The sequence below is a fragment of the Zalophus californianus genome, chromosome 14 (assembly GCF_009762305.2).
Source record: "Zalophus californianus isolate mZalCal1 chromosome 14, mZalCal1.pri.v2, whole genome shotgun sequence".
Classification (NCBI taxonomy): domain Eukaryota; kingdom Metazoa; phylum Chordata; class Mammalia; order Carnivora; family Otariidae; genus Zalophus; species Zalophus californianus.
The window spans coordinates 28,959,625-28,979,815 of NC_045608.1; the positions used below are offsets into that span (position 1 = coordinate 28,959,625).

Sequence of the window (20,191 nt, forward strand, 5' to 3'; positions counted from 1 at the left end):
TATCTGACAGAGAGAGCGAGAGAGCATAAGCCAGGGGAGCAGCAGAGGGAGTGGGAGAAGCAGACTCCCCACTGAGCAGGGAGCCCAAGCCAGGGTTGAATCCCAGGACTCTGGGCTCATGACCTGAGCTGAGGGCAGATGCTTAACTGGCTGAGCCACCCAGGTGCCTCTCTCAATACCCATTTTTTATTAAAACACTTAACCTGGCTCCCTGCTCAGTGGGGAATCTGCTTTTCCCTCTCCCTCTGCCCCTCCCCCTAACTCGTGCTGTCTCTCTCTCACTCTCTCAAAATAAATACATAAAATCTTAAAACAAAACCAAACAAAACAAACCCCAACTAACCAAAGAAAAACTGATGGGTTTCTTAAAAATTATTAAAATACTCACACACTCACACACACACACACACACACACACACGCACGCACCCCTCCTTCTACAGTCAACACATTACTTTATGAAGAAATATTGGAGGTATTTCCTCTAAGATCAGAATACCCAATATCTATACTACTATTCAACCCTGTACTGGAGGTCTAAGCCAATGCAATTAAATAAGAAAAATCAATTAAAGGTATATGACTTGGAAAAGAAAACATTAAATTATCTCCCAGATGACATGATGATATACATGAGTGCCTTAGATAATTAATAATAAAACAAATTCAAGCATTAAAAAAAATTTAGTAATGTAGCGGGGGGCGGGGAACTAACAAAGAGAACTTAATAGCTTCCATATGCACAAACAATAACCTGTTAGAGAAAACTCCATTCACAATACCAATTAGAAGATAAAATACCTAAGACACTTTTAACCTTTTGCATGTCAAAAGAGATAAAATTCTAATATCTTTAGAATATACAGAAATCTTCAAAATTAAGGAAAGTCTAAAGACCAAATAGAAAATGGGCAAAAGACATGAATTCACATTCACAAAAAATGAAAATGGCCCTTAAACATATAAAAAGATGCTTAACATGACTCATGGAGAAATGTAAATTAAAACTACATTGACAGGCTTCTGAATCTGGCCAGGATGAAGTAAGTTCAGTATAGCCTCTCTCTCTCTCTGGCTGACTGCAACTAAAGACTCTAGACAAAATATAAAAAGCAATTACCTAAAAACTCTGAAAAGTGAACAATAACAGGTAGGTTTTGGAGGCAAGCAAAACCTTGGAGAAGTGACCTGTATGGGAATGAGTTTCCTATTTTTAGTAGTATGTCTTGGCGGCACTGCCTTGGGGTAGGCCCAGCTTGCATAGATGCAAGGCAGCAGTGGCTAAAACTTAGACTAGTTTCTGGACAACTTTACAGAGAAAAAGTCTAAAGAATGTGAGAGGAAATCCCTGATGGTTTTTTTTTTTTTCTCTTCTCTCTCAGCACTGTCCCAAGAAGGGGCCCTAGACACAGAACTGTGTGGGAGAAGTGACTCTGAGAGAAACCTCCGTCTTTTTGGCCAGAGGAACCAAGAGGAGGGGATCCTGCTGGATGGAGTGTGTGTGGAGTTGGGGGGAGAACTGCAGAGAGGAAAGAGCTAAAGAAAAAGGTCTCTTAATTCTGTGAATGAACCCATAAAAATCCCACGCTCACTCCTGAGTTTCGTAAGCCTGGGATAGACCCAAAAGAGCCTCTCAAAAGCTTTGAAAACTGAAAAGAGATTAAAACCATAGCCCACAAAGGGCAAGACAGAACTTGTTTGCCAATTCTAACTGGGTTGACTGCCTGCTAATACAAAACTCAACATTCTCCAGAGGACCCCATGTAACACTCAACCAGGATATGTCTGGGAAATAATACAAAATTATTCAACATACCAAGAACCAGAAAATGAGAGCAGTTCTCAAGGGAAAAGTCAACTTACAGATGCCAACCTTGAGACTATTCAGATGTTGGGAATATCAGATAAGGATTCTAAAGCAACTTTTATAATTATGCTCCATGAGGCAAAGGTAAACATACATGAACAGAAGTTCTCAGCAGAGAAACATAAATCAATTTTTTAAAAAGGAAATTTCAAAACTGAATAATACAATATCCAAAACAAAAAAAAATTCAATAATGGAATGGGAGATGATAAAGGAAAGAGCCAATGAATATGAAGATTGGTCAACAGAATTTATCTAATATAAAATCAGAAAGAAAAAAGATTGAAATAAATGATTAGAACATCAGGGACTTGTGGAATAATAGTAAAAGGTCTGAGATTCGCATAACTGGAGTCTGAGAAGAAGAGAAAGAAATGGAGCAGGAAAATTACTTGAATAAATAACTGCCTGAAATTTCACAAATTTGGGAAGAGACAAAAATTTATAGATTTAAGGACTCAATGAACCATAAGCAGGATAAAACCACATTCAAACACATCATAATTAAACTGCTGAAAAATAATAAAGAAAAAATTCTGGAGAGTGATGACACATACATAGGGAAATAATAATCTGAATTAGTGTGGATTTCTCATCAGAAACTATGGAAGCCAGCGACAGTGGAATATCGTTATTGAAAGAAAAAAACCATATCCAGTAATTTCTCTTTTGGGAATGAAGGCAAAAATAGATATTCTCAGATGAAGGAAAACTAAGAGACTTTCTTGCCAGCAGATGTGGCCTAAAGGAAATACTAAAGGAGGTTCTACAGCTCAAGAATAATGATAATCAGAAGGGAATGTGGAACTTCAAGAAGGGAGAGGAAGAGAAATAGTAAATATCCAGGTAAATATAAAAGACAATGTTCACCTCTTAAGTGAACATGTATATTGTTAAAATGATAACACTGGTAGGGTTTTCAATACAACAGCTAACACATGAAGGCAGGAGGGTAAGGGGACCTATATGATTGTAAGGCTTCCATATTTTACTTGAAATGAAAAATAATATTAACCCTAAGAAAACTGTGAAAGGTTGAGCATTTACACTGCAATCTCTAGAAGAACCATTAAAAACATATAATACAAAGAGATATAGCCAAAAAGCCAATAGAAAAATTTAAACAGAGCATTTAAAAATATTTAAATAATTCATAAGAAGACAGGAAAGAGGAGAGAGAAGAACCAAAAAAATCAGAGGAAAAAGAGAAAACAACAAAATGGTAGAACAAAATAGAATCATATCAGTGATTACAGTAAATGTGAATACTCTCAACATGTTAATTATCAGATCTAACAACTATAACCTATTTTTTTAAAAAGGCCCAAATGTAAGTTATCTGGCAGAAACCCACTTTAAATATAAAAACACAGATTAAAAGTAAAAAGATGAAAAAGAACTACTATACATACAATAAAAGAAAGTTGGTTGGAAAGGATATGTTAATGTCACAGAAAGTAGACCTCAGAGAAAGGAATATTACCAAGGATAAGAAAGATACAAAATAATAAAAAGTATCGATTCATCAAAAAGACATGAGTCCTAAATATGTATTCAGCTAACAACAGAACTTCAAAATTCATGAAGAAAAAGCTGATGGAACTGAAAGCAGAAATAAACAAATACATAATTATAGCTAAGATTTAAACTCCTCCTTAGTAATTAGCTGAATAAGTGGCCAAAAAGGCATACAGAATCCTAATACTATCTACCTACTTGACCTTGTTGACATTAAGCAAATACTCTACCCAACAGAAAAGAACACATTCTTCTCAAATGCACATGGAATATTCATCAAGATAGACCATATCCTGGGTCATAAAACAAAACCTTAAAAAATGAAGAAGAAACAAAAGCATACAAAATATGTTCACTAACGTTATGGAATTAACCTGGAAATCAATAATGGAAAGGAAACTGGAAAATCTCCAAATATTTGGAAAATGAACAATATACTTTGAAATATTCAATTGGTCAAAGAGGTAAGTAATCCCAAGAGAAATCAGAAAATATTCTGCACTTAATAAAAATGAAAAACAAAATAATCAAAATTTGTAGGATGCAGCTAAAGGGAGGCATGGAGGAAAATATATAGCATTAAATGCCTACATTCAGGGTACCTGGCTGGCTCAGTCAGTAGGGTGTAATACTCTTGGATCTCAGGGTCATGAGTTCAAGCCCCATGCTGGGTGTAGAGATTACTTTAAAAAAAAATGCTTGCATTAGAAAAAGAAAGGTCTCAAATCAATGATGTAGTCTGCACCTTAAGAAACTAGAATAAGAGGTGCAGAATAAGCCCCAAAGCAAGCTAAAGGAAGGAAATGATAAGGATAGAGCAGAAACAAATGAAATAGAGAATAGTAAAGCAATAGAGTATCAACAAAATGAGAGATTAGTTCTTTAGAAAGATTTATAAAATTGACAAATCTCTATCTAGACAAATAACTACAAAAAAAGGGAGAGGAAACAAACTATCCTCATGAAAGAAGGATTATCACTCGAGACACAATAAACATTAAGGAAATGCTATAAACAACTCAGTGCACATAAGCTTGACAGTTTAGATGAAATGGAACTGAACACAAATATTAGAATGGCTTAAAAAAAAGAACAAAACCAAGTTTTGGTGATGGAAACGTGGAGCACAGAATTCTCATACACTGTTCGTAAGAATGCAAAATGGTACAAGCATTCTGGAAAACAGTTGGGTAGTTTCTTATAGAATGAAATATACATGTATCATATTGCCAGGATATTTATTCTAGACAAATGAAAATTGATGTGCAAACAAAAGCCTGTACATGAATGTGTACAGCAATTCTGCTCACATTGCCCCAAATGAGCATCTATAGGTGAATGGAATACTCTTGAGCAATAATAAGGAACAAACTATTGAAAAATGTAACAACATGGATGGATCTCCAGAGAATTATGGTGAGTGAAAGGTTACATACAATCTGAGCCCAGTTATACGGCATTCTGGCCCAACTAGGCAGAGAGCACAGGTGGGCAGTGGCTGGGGGCCAGGAGTCGGGGGAGAGGCTGACCACCAAGGGGGAGCAGGAGGAAAGTTCTGAGGTAATGGATCAGTTTCTATGTTGGGATTGTGGTGGTGCTGGTGAAGATAGGTGTTAAGACTCACTCTAAGTACATTTCATAGTAACGATCATATTAATAACAGATATTCATGAGTTCATATTGATATAATAAAATGATTGAAGAAATAAATAAACAGGGGAGAGTAGACAAATCTTGCATGCAGGAAAATTCCAAATAATTTGTGTAGATACTCGGCCTTCAAGGATGTGGAGCAGAACTTCCACCCCTTGTGAGGGGCTGCCCATACTGATTTCCTTCCTAAGAGGACAGTCTAAAGGGAAAGAAAAGACTAACTTCACGGAGAGGAAACCTGACAACCACTACCTCAGCCAGGTGACCAAGGCAGTAATGTCATTTTGACAGCATGTACCATTAATATGTGATGAGATGGTGCTTTGTCTTTGAGGGCTGGATCCCGGAAACCCACAGCCCCAGTCTAATCATGAGAAAAACACGTGACATATCCTAGCTGAGGAACATTCTACAAAAGACCTGACTGGTACCCCATAAAACTGTCAAGGCTATACAAATAGGGGAAGTCTAAGAAACTGTCACAGCCCAGAGGAGACTAAGGACACCTGACAACTAAATGTAATGTGATGCCCTGGATGGCATCCTGGGACAGAAGGGGGACATTAGGTAAAAGCTCAAGAAATCTGAATAAATATGGACTTAAGTCACTAATGATGTACCAGTGTTGGTTCACAACTGAGACAACTGTACAATGCTAATCACATAAGATGTTAATAAGAAGAGAAAAGGGCTCAAGCACACTTTTGTGTACAAGTTAATGTACTGGGCCACTGCTCTCTTGGCCATTTTCTGGGATGCTGTTTTTCAAATAAAATATATTAGACAATATTGTGCTATTTTTTCTCAAGCTACAGTCAATTGGAGTTACTGCTAACACATTATGAAAACCCAGTTTCCTGCTTGGACTTTTCTGGCTTAGAGACAATTTCTAATTCCACTTAGATGACTTTAAACAGATTTAATGCCAATTTTTAAGGGCTTATCCCATTTAAAATAATTCACCATTCTATTTTTGCCCTCACAGAAGTAGATTTAAATTCATCAATAGTGCCCCTAATAGCTAAGCAAACTAGCTGATGACTTTTACCATCATCATCATCACCACCATGGTCACTTCCAGAAGCAGAGCAGCGTGCCAGGGAAAGGAAGAACGCTGATCTAACAAGACTGCTCTCCACCAGCCAGACCAGCTCATTCTTTCCTTGAAGTATACAGCCATCCAAGTGGGAAACCTCTGAAGTGGCTGGTCCTCCAGGCTGGCAGGAACAGAGATCCACTTACTTTGTGCCTCCCAGGCTACACCTGAAACCAGAAAGATGCTCTCTGGACAGGCCCATCCTGAGTACTGCTTCATCACCCTCCTGCCTTTGTGGTCAGGACAGACTACAGCAAGAGTCCCAGAACTGGCCCTTCGAAGCCACATCACAGACACAGCGACCTGGGCGGTCCAGGCCAGGTCACTGGGAAACTTCCCAGGGCTGCTGCTTCCCACCAGGGGAATGGAGGTCTGACCACTGCCCTCCATGGTCTTTGAAATGCAGGGAGTCCCAGAGGAGTCAGCAGGTGCACATACAGGCATAAGAAACCAGCCTACAACTTAGGACAACCCTGTTCTAAGTCATCACCGTATCGCTGAGGCCCCTGGGGGGTCAGTGTCCCATCCACAGCATTGGCTCATCACTCAAGCCAGGGGTGGGGGCAGCCCTGTGAGTGACGCCCAGGCCCCAGAGGGGTGGTCCTGACATAAATAAGGCCAAGGGCACAGTCCCTTCCAGAGAGCTCAGACTACAGGGCACCTGGGTGGCTCAGTCGGTTAAGCGTCTTGACTCTTGATTTTGGCTCAGGTCATGATCAGGGTTGTGAGATCAAGCTCTGCACTGGGCAGGGAGCCTGCTTGAGATTCTCTTTCCCTCTCCCTCTGCCCCTCCCCCCTTAAAAAACCAAACCAAACCAAACCAGAGAGCTTAGACCTGCCCACAACAGCTTTAGAAAGCATGTCCAGGAGTGCCCGGGTGGCTCAGTCGTGAAGTGTCTGCCTTTGGCTCAGGTCTGATCCCAGGGTCCTGGGATCAAGCCCCACATCAGGCTCCCTGTTCGGCGGGAGGCCTGCTTCTCCCTCTCCCACTCCCCCTGCTTGTGCTCCCTCTCTCGCTGTGTCTCTGTCAAATAAATAAATAAAATCTTAAAAAAAAAAGAGAGAGAAAAGAAAAGAAAGCATGTCCAGATGAGACAAGGGAAGGAACAAGCCTGCTGAGATAGTAAGATCCCTATCCCGTTACCTGCGGCTCACAGCCACAAAGAACTGGACACACTCCCTGCGCCAAGGAAAGCATGCTGCACCTCCCTGCTCAGGCCCCGTGGGCTGCCAAGCACAGGCCCAGCCTAGGAGGGATCAGGACAGGGCGGGCCAGTCCCAGCCTGTGCCCACTGCACCCCTCCCCGGCCCCGAGCCAGGGAGGCAGGTTTGCCGGGGGTAACTCAAACTTCACAAAGAAACCATTTCTGGAATGGGGCTCCATTTGGCGATTCGGAGTCAAAGGCGCACTTCATTGCTCCTTTCCAAACCCCATGCATTGTCAGGGCCCTTTCCCCTTTGAAGCCTCGGTGAGTGATTGAAGCGTCTACTTTCTGAGGGGCAGATAGCACTGGGCCGGTAATCTGACTCTAAGCCCGGGGATAAAGGTAGTTTGTTTCCTCTCAGCCCGTCTGTCAACACCTCCTCAGTAATTAGCCCTAATTATTACCAAGGGCCAGCCTCCCATTCGGTTATTAAATCAGAAATAGTATCGTGGCCGGGCATCTGTCAACGCCCGACTGGCGACCTTGGATTCATTGAATCCTCTGTCAGTATCCGTGGCTTCAAAGATACAGATCCAGGGAGGGGTTCTGGGGACGCAGCACGGCCAGCCCCGCCTGGGAGGGAGGGCTGAAGGGAGGGAGGACAGTGCTATGAGCAGCCCTGCACACCACAGGCCTCAGAGTCCAATGGGGAGGTGGGAGCCTGGCACCATCCCTGCACCCGCCTTCCCCCTGGGCAGCAAGTGCACACCCCAACGGTAGCCAACCCCACCTCTCCCGGTGACTGATGTGTACGGCGCGGGGGTGTGTATGGCGCGGGGGTGAGAGGGTGTAAAGAATACCCTCCAGCAGCCCTTCTCTTAAGGGACCAAAGGCCAGTCCCAGGCCGGCCTGCCTCTGGCACAGCCGTGTCCCAGGAGCAGCAGGTGATGGTGGCCTGAGGTTCCACAGGGCCCTGTGCTGGCTGTTTCTTGAGTGTACTGAGAAAACCGCAGAGCCCAGCTGCCAGGAGCCCCCTCCAAGCTTCAAGTATGGGCAGGGCATCTCCCCATGGGCCAGAAAGGCTGCAAAGCAGATCTGGGGGACAGCTGTAGAAACAACAGGCTTCTGTGGTAGTCAAGAGTACTGCACTCCTGAAGGCCCTTGGGGGACAGACTGACAGCAACCTCCATCCTTGGCCTGAAGCTTCTTGTTCTGCCCAAGAGCAGCAAGTCACTTACTCCATAACATGGAGACCTTCTGCTCCTGCAAAACTCATGCATTCCTGGCTCCTCTGAGGGGGAAGGTGCCCTGTCCAGGAAGATTCACGACCTCAGGCAGGACTGTCCCAGGCCCCATAGGAGCTCCTTGGCTGCAGTAAACCCGGCAGTGCCCCACACTGTGTCTAGACATCCATCCTGCCAGGTGTGCGAGCACCCCTTCTGGAAGGGCTCCACTGTGTTTGGAGGAGAGGGCAATGGAGGCCAAGTACAGCCACATCCCCTGGGACCTGGCTCCTCTGCAGGGGTCAAGGCCCATGTGGTCTGATGGGTGCCCAGGCAGAGGTGAGCACGGCCCTCCCACCAGCATGCCTGTCCTGCCCTGCCACACCACAGCCAAGTCCCTGCTGGGTGCTCTGCCTGGCAGGGTTACACTGCACTGGGGCAGCAGGACGGAGCCTCATGGACAAAGGCACAGTGATGTCTGACAAACTAGCAGCTGCAGTGCGTGAGGTGTGGCCATGTGCCGCACAGCCAGCAGGGGCTTCGGAGCTGGGCCACTGAGACTTCTGCTTGGGACGGGGGACAGGCCAATCTTGCTAAACTGAAAGGAAAGGCCAGGGAGAGGGGCTGCTGGGTGACAGAGGCGGGCAGGCAGGGCCACCCCACAAACAGGCACCTCAAGCTGCAGCTAGGACGCCCATCACCCCCAGGAGCAGGTCCAGGGAGCCTGGCAAGATGGCAGGAAGGAAGTCCAACTCAGGAGCATTTTCAGCCAGCCTGCCCCCACAGACTTACAGGCAGGGGTGGGACGCCAGCCAGGCCAGCAGCATTTTTGTCCCTGGTGAACACACGGAAAAGCTCGCTGTTTTACAGGAAGTGTGACCATTCCCATGCACCAGCCCCTGGGGCCCACATCCGCCATGAGCTCTGGTCCATGGCGGCCTACTGCCCAGTGCTGACGACAGCACCCAGACAACTCTCACCTTGGGTACAGAGTAGGCCAATCCCCATGGGCTAGTGCCCAGGCAGCTCCTGGGAACCTGATCCCACTTGGAGAGGGGGTCTGTAACCATGGTGAAGGTGATACACTTTCTGATAGGGATGCATGTGTTTGCTCCTGTGACAGGGGCTACCTCGGGCAGGGGAGGCCCCCCATCCACCTAACACACACACTCACAGATGTACAAATTACGTGCCCACAGAGACACCACATGTTCACAATGGGCTGTGCAGTCTGTGCACATACATGTGTCTAGGTGCACACATTCACATGTGTGCACGGGCACTAACAGTCACTGGCAGCGCCTGATTGAAGCCTTGGGAGAGGGAAGGATCAGGGACAGCGATGGTAGCCCTGAGGGGCCTGCCTGCTGCCTCCAAGCACATGCAAGGCAGAAATTCTCTCCCTTACACAGGCAGCAAAGGGAGCCTTGCAAAAGTTCAGCAACTTGTGGGGGGTAGAGGGGGATGGAGGGGGATGGAGGCAGGGGACATGATGATAGGGACCAGGAGGCCACGGTGGGCATTGTGAAGTGGGCACCTGGAGCAGGGTGGGAACACAGGGGCAGAGCTGCACTGGCCCCGGAGTTACCCTCCTGGCCGTCACCATCCATGGCTCCCATTTGCACCCTGATTTTCAGGGAGAGGAACACAGGGTCTTGGTGGTAGGAAGGCTGCCATGCCCTAGGGGACAGCACACTGGATCAGGTGCCTGGCCACCCCATGCTTCCTGGATTCCCCTACCCTGCAGGCCCTCACAGGCTGCCCATCTCCCCACCCATGGCCTTCAGAAAACCTTGGCTATGGTGCAAAAGTGTCAAGGTGAACGACGCTCTGCACTGAGGACCCCATGGGGCATGAGATGTGGCACTCCCAGGGCCGGGCGTCCCTACACTGACCAGAAAGGACCCACACTTCGCCAGCTGTGTGGCAGAGTGTGGGCTGTTAGCCCAGGCCCCGTGCTGCTCAGGCACACAGGTGGAGAGCAGCCCAGAATGTTCCTCTCCACCGTCTGGTGGCCCCACTTGGCAAGTGGATGAGCACCCACCACCCACAGGCCCCAGCCCTGGCTGTATAGCCCTGAGGCCAGGAGAGAAGGAATGGGCTGCCAAGGGCACCCCGCAGGCCAGGGACTCCTCCCAGGCTCACCATCAACACCCTTGTAACAGAGAGATCATGTTGCCCATTTACAAATGAGGACGCCACAGCCCAAAGAGAAAGTGAGCTCAGGACTCCCGCTGTCCGGCACGGCTCACTTAGCCAGGCAGTCCACCAACACAGCGCCCCCAAGATAAGGACTGACCACCGCTGGAGGCAAGCAATGGACACGCCATGGTCCCCTGTACCATCCTGTGCTTATGATGACATGTGTTCTTAAAACTAGGCAAGACAGGGCGCCTGGGTGGCTCAGTTGGTTAAACGACTGCCTTCGGCTCAGGTCATGACCCTGGAGTCCCAGGATCGAGTCCCGCATTGGGCTCCCTGCTCAGCGGGGAGTCTGCTTCTCCCTCTGACCCACTTCCCTCTCGTGCTTTCTATCTCTCATTCTCTCTCTCAAATAAATAAATAAAAAATCTTAAAAAAAAAACAAAACTAGCCAAGACAACTTAAAGAACAAGGTGTCAGTGGAGGGGAGGGGGAGGTGGGAACATTTCTCTACCAAATAATGAAGACTCGCTATAAAGACTCCCTATAAAGCTAGATCATTGGTGAGGACAGACCAGACCAGAGAGCTAGGCATGTATGAGAAGGATGGCACCATGGACAGGCTGGACCAGCTTGGTATCCTTAACCTGGGGAAAGGGGCCTCTACTCGTTAGGGTAGGATAGGTCACACTGTGGAAAACACAAGCCCCCAAACTCAGCGGCTCCACATCTCAAACCGATTCCCACTCCTATTACATGTCTGGCACAGATGGGTGGAGGGGCCCTGCCCGTCACTGGCAATCTGATGACCACGGCAGAGCCCTCTGCACACCACGCCATTAGTCACAAGCTGCCTTGAGAGTCAATGTAAAAGGCAAAACATTAAAACTGGGAAATACAGGGTAATGTCTTTTTACCCTCAGGCAGGCAAAGATTTCTGAAATAAGCGTTCCCAGCATGTTCTGCTGCTGTGGCCTGGAGAGGCTCTGCACCCCACCACTCGGTGATGCCCAAAGGGTGCTCACCATAACATTGTTGGAAATTGCGAAAATGAAAAACAAGAAATCCATCTTGGGCATTATTATGGGCAAATTGTGCCCCCCACCCCGACCTCAAATTCACCTGAAGTTGAAGTTCTAGCCCCTACCCTCTCAGAATGTGACTCTATTTGGAGACAGGGCCTCTAAAGAGGAAATTAATGTTAAATGAGGTCATATGGGTGGCCCCTAATCCAATAGGACTAGTGTCCTTATAAGAGGAAATTAGGACAGGCACAGAGACCATCTTGTGGTCTCAACCATGTTGAGGACACAGGGAGCAGATGGCCATTACAAGCCAAGGGGACAGACCGCAGGAGAAACAACCCTGCCAGCACCTTGATCTTGGGCTTCCAGCCTCCAGAACTGGGAGAAATACATTCTGTTGTTTAAGCCCCGCAGCCTTAGTAAGCTCACAGGCACCTTTCCACGGGTATTGATGCAGGCCTGCCCCCACTTTGGCGACGGGTTAGGGTCACTATTGAGCATCAGGTTCACCTTCTCCATGCTAATGGCCCCACCCCACGGGAGGATTAGCCGCTCATCCCTCAGAACTCAGGTGTGGTTTGGCAGCTTCCCTTGGCCACTGTAATGGAAAAGGAGGGATAAGTATCACTTGTGGTTCACTGTGATCTTTCTCCTGCCTCTGTGGTTGTGGAGAATGTGTCCAGTGAACTCCTGTCAGCACAGGTCCTCTGCAATGGGCAAGGGCCATCCCAGCTGGTCTGTGACAGATGAGTAGTGAGACTTGGGAGGTTTTGACTGCAGCACAATCTGGCTCAACCTGACTGATGTTACAGGACAACAGCTCTATTTACCTCACTCCATACTATAGGGCCTTTGGGTTGTTTCCAGCTTTGCTGTTAATGCAGTGAGTGCCCACTAGGCACTTGACAGGGCTCCAGCCACTGCACAGGCTTTATCTCATTCGATCTTCCCACCGCCTTATGAGGTCAGGTGACACCACAGACCATGAGCTTGCAAGTGGAGGCAAGGTGTGACCAAGCTCAAGTCCATGCTCTGAAGCCCCACACTGAGGAAGAACAACAGCCATCTGCACATAGGCAAGTGGTCAGGGTGTGTGTACTTAGAAATGTTATGTGGGTGAACTGTAGTATTTGATATTCCCACCAACAGCAGGAAAAAGCTTCTTTCTCCATACCTTCAGCAATTCTGGATACCTAGAACTTTTAAAGTTCTGGGATCACAGGCAGAAAAAAAAAAATCACCCATACCTCCCTGTAGTACTTTTATGTTTTTAAATATTGAAATCTTTAATCCATCTGGAGTGGAGCCTGGCACAGAGTGAGGTGGATATGCAGTTTTACTATTTTCCAGATGGCTAACCAGTTGTTCCAACTCCTTTTACTAAATAATCCATTTCACCCCCATTAATTTGAAACAATACCTTCAGTATGAACTAAATTCCTGCATTTATTTGGCTTTATTTCAAAGTTTTCTATTCTCCTCTGTTCATCCATCCACACCAATTCCAAGTATTTTCATTGTTGCAGCTTTATAAAAAGTTCTCTCATAGGACCGTATCCATAATACTTCTGGTGTTAAATTTTCCTTGGAAACATGTACTTTAAAAACCCTTCCGTAGTGCCCACTGTGTCCTATCTTTAGGAAATAAAATCTCTAGGTTATTTCCAAGGCCAAGTATGGGACGGGCACGATGATCCGGTAGGCAGACCCCAGCACATCGGCCAGACCCTGAGCAGAACCAGCAAACCCTGCCAGATTGTCCTGCTCCCAGGAGCAGCCTCCTCTAGCCCACCTGTGTGTGAAGAGCTGGGAGTGGCGAATGACCCAAGGATCTTCCTCCCGTCATGCATGGCAGGGCCTCCTCTGCTGGCTCTCTGTTCCTTCTCCTCGCTCAGAACAGGAAAGCAGCTAGGTCATTGCATCTGCCCAAAGACAGGGCACAGCAATGGCTGCCAATGAAACTGTCACTCTGCAACACCATATGCACTGCCTATCTGCAAGGCCATGCCAGAGCCCTCCCATCCTCTCCTGATCCCACCCACAAGGGCACCCAAGAACTGGCAACCTTGCCTTTGCCTCTAAGGCCCTGCCCTTGTTTCTTTTCCTTTGTGATGAGAGCCCAGCCACAGTAGGGCCCATTTTCCAAATTAAAAGACAGGTCATCTGGCCTCACCGCAGATCCCCTTGGGCCTGCCTTGGGAGAGCTGGCCCTGAGGAGAGGTATGCCAGACTACAAACCAAGCTGGCAGGAGCTGTCTGGGGCCCAAGGGAGATGGTAACGGCGGCAGGGGCGGGGGGGGCAGTCAGAAGGGAAGATGGCAATCTTGAGCTGAAAGGGATTCACTTCAAGTCCACTAAATGTAGATGAGAAAGGTGTCCTGCACAGAGGCCAGCAACAGTGGGAATGTCAACTAAGTGACTGGGCCATCACTCCAGAGAGTAACCCCAGGTTCTCTTGTCAGAGACATCTTACCAACTCAAAAGATATGGTCAACAATATCAGACCCACTGGTAGGCCAGTGGGTGGGGGTGGGAAGCAGTCTGAGCTGGGTTTGAAAAAGGAGGGTCCAGAACTGAGCAATAGTGTGGAGGGGCAGCAGTGCATCTGGGGCTGAGTTACAATGTGCAGGGATTTCCCACACTTGATCAGAATCAAGGCTGCACAGTGATTTCTTCTGTTAGCTTGCTTGTTTGCTTTTAGGGTTATATCAGCTTCCCACTTATTTCTAAGACTTGCAACTGTTTTATTTACAAGGCATCTGTGCCTTAAAATAGCTCACGCATAAAACCATCTGAACCCAGAACCTTTTAAAGTGACAATTACTGAATAATCCCAACATGTCTATTTTAAAAATTTTTACCAGATGTTTATTACTAATTTTTCTCTAAAATAACTAGTTTTAGTAGCAGTTCACATTTCCATTTATTTTTTCTTCCTACTTTCCAGGAAAGTGTTTCACAATTATAAAACTGAAGAGACTTGACACTCTTATCTAATTGTTCCTCTGGGTAGATACACTGTACCCATCCTGTGTTAAATTTGGTTTAAGGGAGCTTCTGAGCCCAGTTCTCATTATTAGAAAACCCATCCTTGTACAGTACAGGTCTTTTTTCATTCCAATCCTCTGGCCCCTGGGCCTCATAGCTCTGGTCTGCTGCCTGCTCCTCACTTCACCTCCAGCTCTAGGAAGTCAGTTCTCAAAACCACACTCTACCTGCCAGTCCTAACTCCGTCCTTCAACCAGACTCTTCAATTCTCAAAGCCCCCACCAGAAACCACACCTCCAACACCGACCTAGAGCACTCATGGCTAGGGCCTAGCCTGTTCCCGACAGAACAGGCAACAGTGTTCTGGCTAACAAAATAAGGGTCTGCTCATCAGCAGCCACCACACCACAAGCTGAGCCATAAATTCAACATATGTTTAATGAGTACCAAATTGTGTACCAGGGATGCAAAGCTGATCAAGATGGAGCCCCTGCCCTAGGGGCTCATAGTCTACCCAAAGATACAAGTCATTTATAGCGTTATGGTTTAAGTGCTGAGTCAGCAATGTGTAAGAGTGGGCAGGGAGGCAGGGATTGCTGAAGAGCAGAAAGTGGGAGGGCAACATGGGCAAAGGCACGGAGACACAGAAATTCATGCCAACTTCTGAAGAAAACCAGGCATAACTGCAATCTTAATATACAAAAGGGGAAAATGCCTGACACTGAATTAGACTGGCAAGGTCTGTATCTCACCTCCCTAGTTGGCCAAGGCTGCTGGTAAACGCATAGGGAAGCATTTTTCTCTGCCATCCCACTCATACTAAATGATCAAAGTGGCTGCTTCCTCCATGCAGCCTTCCTTAAATTCCAGCCCAGAGGACAGAGGTCACAGGGAGCCAAGATGGGGAAGGGGGCCAAAGCAGAGACACCATCCAGGGACAGATCCAAATAGGGCTGACATGGCAGACCTAGTCCAGCCAACATTGAACAAAGGGCTCTGGGGAGTGGAGCGGTTATAAAGACATACAAATATCTGATGAGGACTGCTGTATGAAACTCTGTCGAACCAGTGGAAATGCAGCTGAGGAGGCAGCTTCTGGGCCACTGGGGAAGTCAGAGGATGAGAGGCACAGCATAGAGCCCAATATTCTGCTATAACAGGTGGTGGGGTGGTGAAGGAGACAAGGGCTCAGAGCAGAGCCCAAACAGGTGCAGCTCCTGCCCAGCAATAAAACAAGTGGATACAGCAATATCTGGGAAAGCCACCCCACCCTGTTGAAGGGCTGTGGGGGTCCTCAACTATGTAGCCCACTCCATCACAAGGAGCACTGTTGCATCTGCCTGGGCTGTGTGCAGAATCCAGGGCTGTGGGGTGGGGAGTGGGGAACTGTTAGGTCTCCTGGGGCCTCTGAGGTGTTCACCACGCACTGTGGGGTACCTAAGGATGTCTCCTGGTCTACCTCTGTCTCAGAAACCTCCTCCTCTGTCTTCTGGGGTTCTGGACCCCCTGGTGGAACTGGATCTGGTTTCTGAGCAGGCAGGTTAGCAGATCTTGAAGGTACAGGGACAGATGTAGGGGTCACCTCCCCTGCCTGGGACGAGGTTGGCCCCACAGGACCAGGATCAGTGCTGCATGTAAAAGCAGACAAGATGGAGGACTCCACAGACCCAGGGCTGTTCTCCTTGGCCCACTGCTGTTCAGGGAGAGTATTTCTGGATGTCGAGTTGGAACTACAAACAGCAGGGGTGGCCACAGCAACTGGGACAGCACCCATGTTGAGTGCCAGGGCCTGTGAGTACCTAGCTAAGTACTGCTTCACCACAGGCAGCTCTGGAGGCCACTGGTGGCTGGCTCGAGGCAGGAAGCAAGGTGCTACAGCACGGTACTCAGTGAAACTGTTCAGGTCTTGAACAACTTCCTTGAGATCCTGGCAGAAGAGCTCATAATTGTCAGGAAGGGGCAGGTCCCCATCGACGTAGGGGGCTGCCCACACCTGGGCTCAGTCCATCAGGTGACCTAGGATCTCGAAGATGCAGGTGAGGTTGTCCTGATAGTGCTCAAAGCAAAAGGACATATTGGTCCAGAAGCCCTGGGGAGCCATCAAAGGTGCGTGGGTATGAGACTGGCACCCAGTGGAAGTCCACCCTGGGGGCCATGGGCCAGGCATGTGCAGAGCCGGGGGCCCCCTTTCTGTGGGCTTACTGCCGGGAGCACTAATGGCCGTGTTCTTCTGCTCCAAGGTCGTGCGTGCACACACAGGGTCCCCATAGCAGGGCCGCTCAATCCAGGGATCCACTAGGGGGGGCATATGTGACCCCAGGAGAGACCTGGTCCATCTGCTGCCAAGGGTGTGCATTGGTGTAATAGGCTGCTGCCCGGATGGGATTGCAAGGGCCCTGCCAATGGCGCCGGCCAAGAGGCATGCTGGGAACAGAGGGGAGTTGCCACATCGACTATAAGAGGAAGGAGGAAGAAAGGAAGAGACAGCACAGCGGGAGGGTGGGCATGACACAACAGGACAGAGATGGGCTGAAAAGGGGTGTGGCAAACCCAGGCGTTCCAGGCAAGTGCTGAGGGTCAGAGGAGCTGACAGCTGTGGCCTCAGGAGCGCTGAGAAGAGCTGATGGGACTGTCAGACGCAGGCCACCATCCAAGGCAATCTGTCCAAAAACAAGGTGGGGAAGAGCGGGAACCAGGCCCAACCACCTCCACTGGGCAGCAGGAGGAGGCACTAAGCAGGCAAACCCCAGGTACCCAACCAGGAGCTCTGAGTGGAAGGAGGCCCAGGAGGCAGGGCTGGGAGGTCTGAGAAGGTGGGCAAATGCCACCTGTGATGTTTCATGGGCAAGGCGTGATGGCAGATGCTGTCAGTCCCAGGAGAAGGAAAGGGGGCCAGATTGGAACCCCCAGGGTTTCCTTGGATGGGCTGGCTGGCTGTCAGGGAGTTTCAGGAGAACGAACAGTAGCTACCTTTTACTGAGTGCTCTATCTGTGCCAAACACTGACCCCCTGATGAGGCTGGTACTCTCATCGTACCAGAGGCAGAGTGGTGAGTGAAGTCACTTGTCTGCGGCCACACCCCAACCACCAGTAAGTGATGGAGGCAGCTGAACCTGGCTCTAAAGACCACAGCTTAACCATCACACATGACCATGCTGGTTATGAACTACCTTTCAATCCACTAAGGAGTCACCTAGTCGCCCCAAACACTGTGACTGTTAAGTAAGTAGACAGTGTCACAAGATCCTTTAACATCAAAGCACTAGGAGCTTGGAAGGTGCTACCTTTCTGCCCAACAGAAGCCTAGGGACCTGCTATTCTCTGTGCCCTCCAGCCTCCCCACCCGTGCTTTCCAGACTCACCTCACCACTCAAGAGTGTAGCCTGCTGGCAATGCCACCCCCCCAAACACCACCTCCCTGCGTCCCCATTCCTATAGACAGCCCAGCATCCAAACCCCCAAGTTTAATTCCACTTGCTACGTCTTCTTTCACCACCCCAAAGTCACTGCTATAAAGGGCCTGGAGAGCAATGGTCACCAACCCTGAGCAGCCCAAAGAGCCCCACCGGGGAAAAGGAGGCTGCAACCATCACCAGATACAGTTCCCTTCCAACGCTAGGAGCCCTCTCTCAGGGCTCTCACACTGCCCAGCCTGATAGTGGCCTCCTCCTCAGTCTCTCTGCAAAGGGAGGTCCACTCATAGCCACCACAGAACACACTCTGCAACTCCTCCACACAGACCCTGATGCTCCACCAACTCACGTTGGGCCACCACGGCCTGCACACACCTTTGCGCATAGTTGCCCATGTGTTTATCTCTCCTATCCCCATTAGAGTGAGCTCCTCCAGGGAGACACAGCTCTGCTGGTCTTTCTGCTGAGCACCTCCCAGGGTAGCCTGCAGCACTCGAAGCTGCTAGGGCCAAGAGCACCTACCTTTGCCACCCAAGCATTCTGGAACCTCTCAGGTACAGCCCTCACTCTGTGGGGGTTCTTCCACCTGAAAGCCCTTCCCATCCTAACACAGTAAAAGGATATGCCAGAGCCTGCCAGCGGCAGTGGCCCAAGGGGCAGCACACAAATGCAGTCCACTTGTGAGTCCAGTTCAGTCCGTCATCGAATTCTGAAAACCAGTGACTGCGAACCACACCCCAGCTCCTGCCACCAATCTGAGGTTAAGTGCCAGGCTGCATGCAAAACCCACATCCCATGCCCAGGAGACAGTGCACACTACCCAGGTCTCTGCCCTGGCTTCCTCCCAGCCCCAAATCCCACCCCCAATCAGAACCCTAGCTGTCCCCTGCCTGCTCATCAGCATGCCTGTGTGGCCCCCGCAGCCTGAGAGAGAAGGCTCCCTTGCTCCAACCAGCCAGCCCTGACGGGCCTGAACCTTCCTAAGCCTGGGTCTCTTAACACTTTGGCGCCTTGGCTACCAGTCTGTTGACCTCTATCCCTTCTCTCCCCACCCTAACACTGAGGAATTTGGGCCCTTCTCCTGGACTGCACAGCGCTCTACTCAAGGAGCACGTACCAAGACGCACGCGCATTTGCCTCCGCAAAGCCAAAAAGCACCGATAACGCTGGAGACGAGGGGCCCCGGGGATAGAATAACGTGCCCAGAGCCTCATAGCAAGTGGAGGGCGGACCACTGCACCACCCCTCCCGCAAACGCCATGCAGGAAACCGCCGGGAAATGAGCTCACAAGTCCCCCTGCAAGAAGAAGCCGACCTACCTGAGGCTGCGCGAAGCGTCCGTGAAGAGGGTCCACGGATCTGCGGCTGGAGACTGCGGACCGGTCTCCCTCCCAGGGCGAGTTCAAGTGCCACCTAAAAAGTGCAGAACAATATCGGCCGCCGTGAGGCGAGGCGGGACGCGGGGGCGACCTCCGAAGACCGCGGGAAGCACCCGAAAATGACTTCAGGATCTCCCCAGTCTGCGGCGCGGACCGAGAAACTGAGGCTCGCCGTTCGGAAGGACAGCTGGGACCCAGTCCGGGGACTCCGAGCGCTTCTCTGCGGACAGGTAGTTAGGAAGAGATGGAGGGGCGCGGCCCCAGCCGGCAACTCGGGTTCCCGCCACCCCCCCTGACCCTCCGGCCGAAAATAGCGACACGGGGTCGACCCCGCTCAGCGCTCAGAGGCTGAATACGTCGCGCAGCCACGCCCCCTGTGTGCGCGCACCGCCCCATACGTCTTACGCTGGCCTCCCGGCAGGGCCGCGCCTGCGCCCTGAGCCTTGGGGCCCAGGACCGCGCAGGCGCTTCCAGGCGCTGCCAGCGCAGCAGTGCGGCGCGGGGAGTCATGGGAGCGCGCTCAACCCGGCCGCGCGAGGTACCTGGAGCGTTTCAGGAGGCGTTCGCAGGCGTGGGGCGGCCAGGACTGGCGGTGTCCCGCAGGCAGACGTGAAACGCGCTGGGGCTGAGGAACGGATAGCTGGAGGGACGGGCCGGGCACCCACCTAGCTCCCCCAGAGATGCTAGAGCGGAGATGTTTGAGCCATTGCCACTGCCCTCCATCAGCTGGGCATTGGGGCACT

General features: G+C 49.5%; 2 protein-coding genes across 3 annotated transcripts in view; both read right to left on the reverse strand.

Moving 5' to 3' along the window:
* Nucleotides 1-19,812, reverse strand: part of GNB1L (G protein subunit beta 1 like) — a 68,212-nt gene extending 48,400 nt beyond the window's left edge. Inside the window, exons 1-2 of one of the 2 annotated variants that reach the window (XM_035723918.1) lie at nt 19,603-19,812; nt 19,389-19,482 (exon numbers count right to left, since the gene is read on the reverse strand). The gene's annotated coding sequence lies outside the window, so the exon portion shown is untranslated. Of the gene's footprint in view, nt 1-19,388 lie in introns of both variants that reach the window. The other variant, XM_027576224.2, reaches the window with a different exon arrangement.
* On the reverse strand, nt 14,121-19,526 carry RTL10 (retrotransposon Gag like 10). The gene is given in 5 exon segments (XM_027576223.2): nt 14,121-16,731; nt 16,733-16,805; nt 16,808-16,958; nt 16,960-17,316; nt 19,389-19,526. Coding segments are annotated over 4 exon segments (1,131 nt in total). The 5' UTR covers nt 17,107-17,316; nt 19,389-19,526; the 3' UTR covers nt 14,121-15,971.
* Nucleotides 19,813-20,191: the final 379 nt, after the last annotated feature.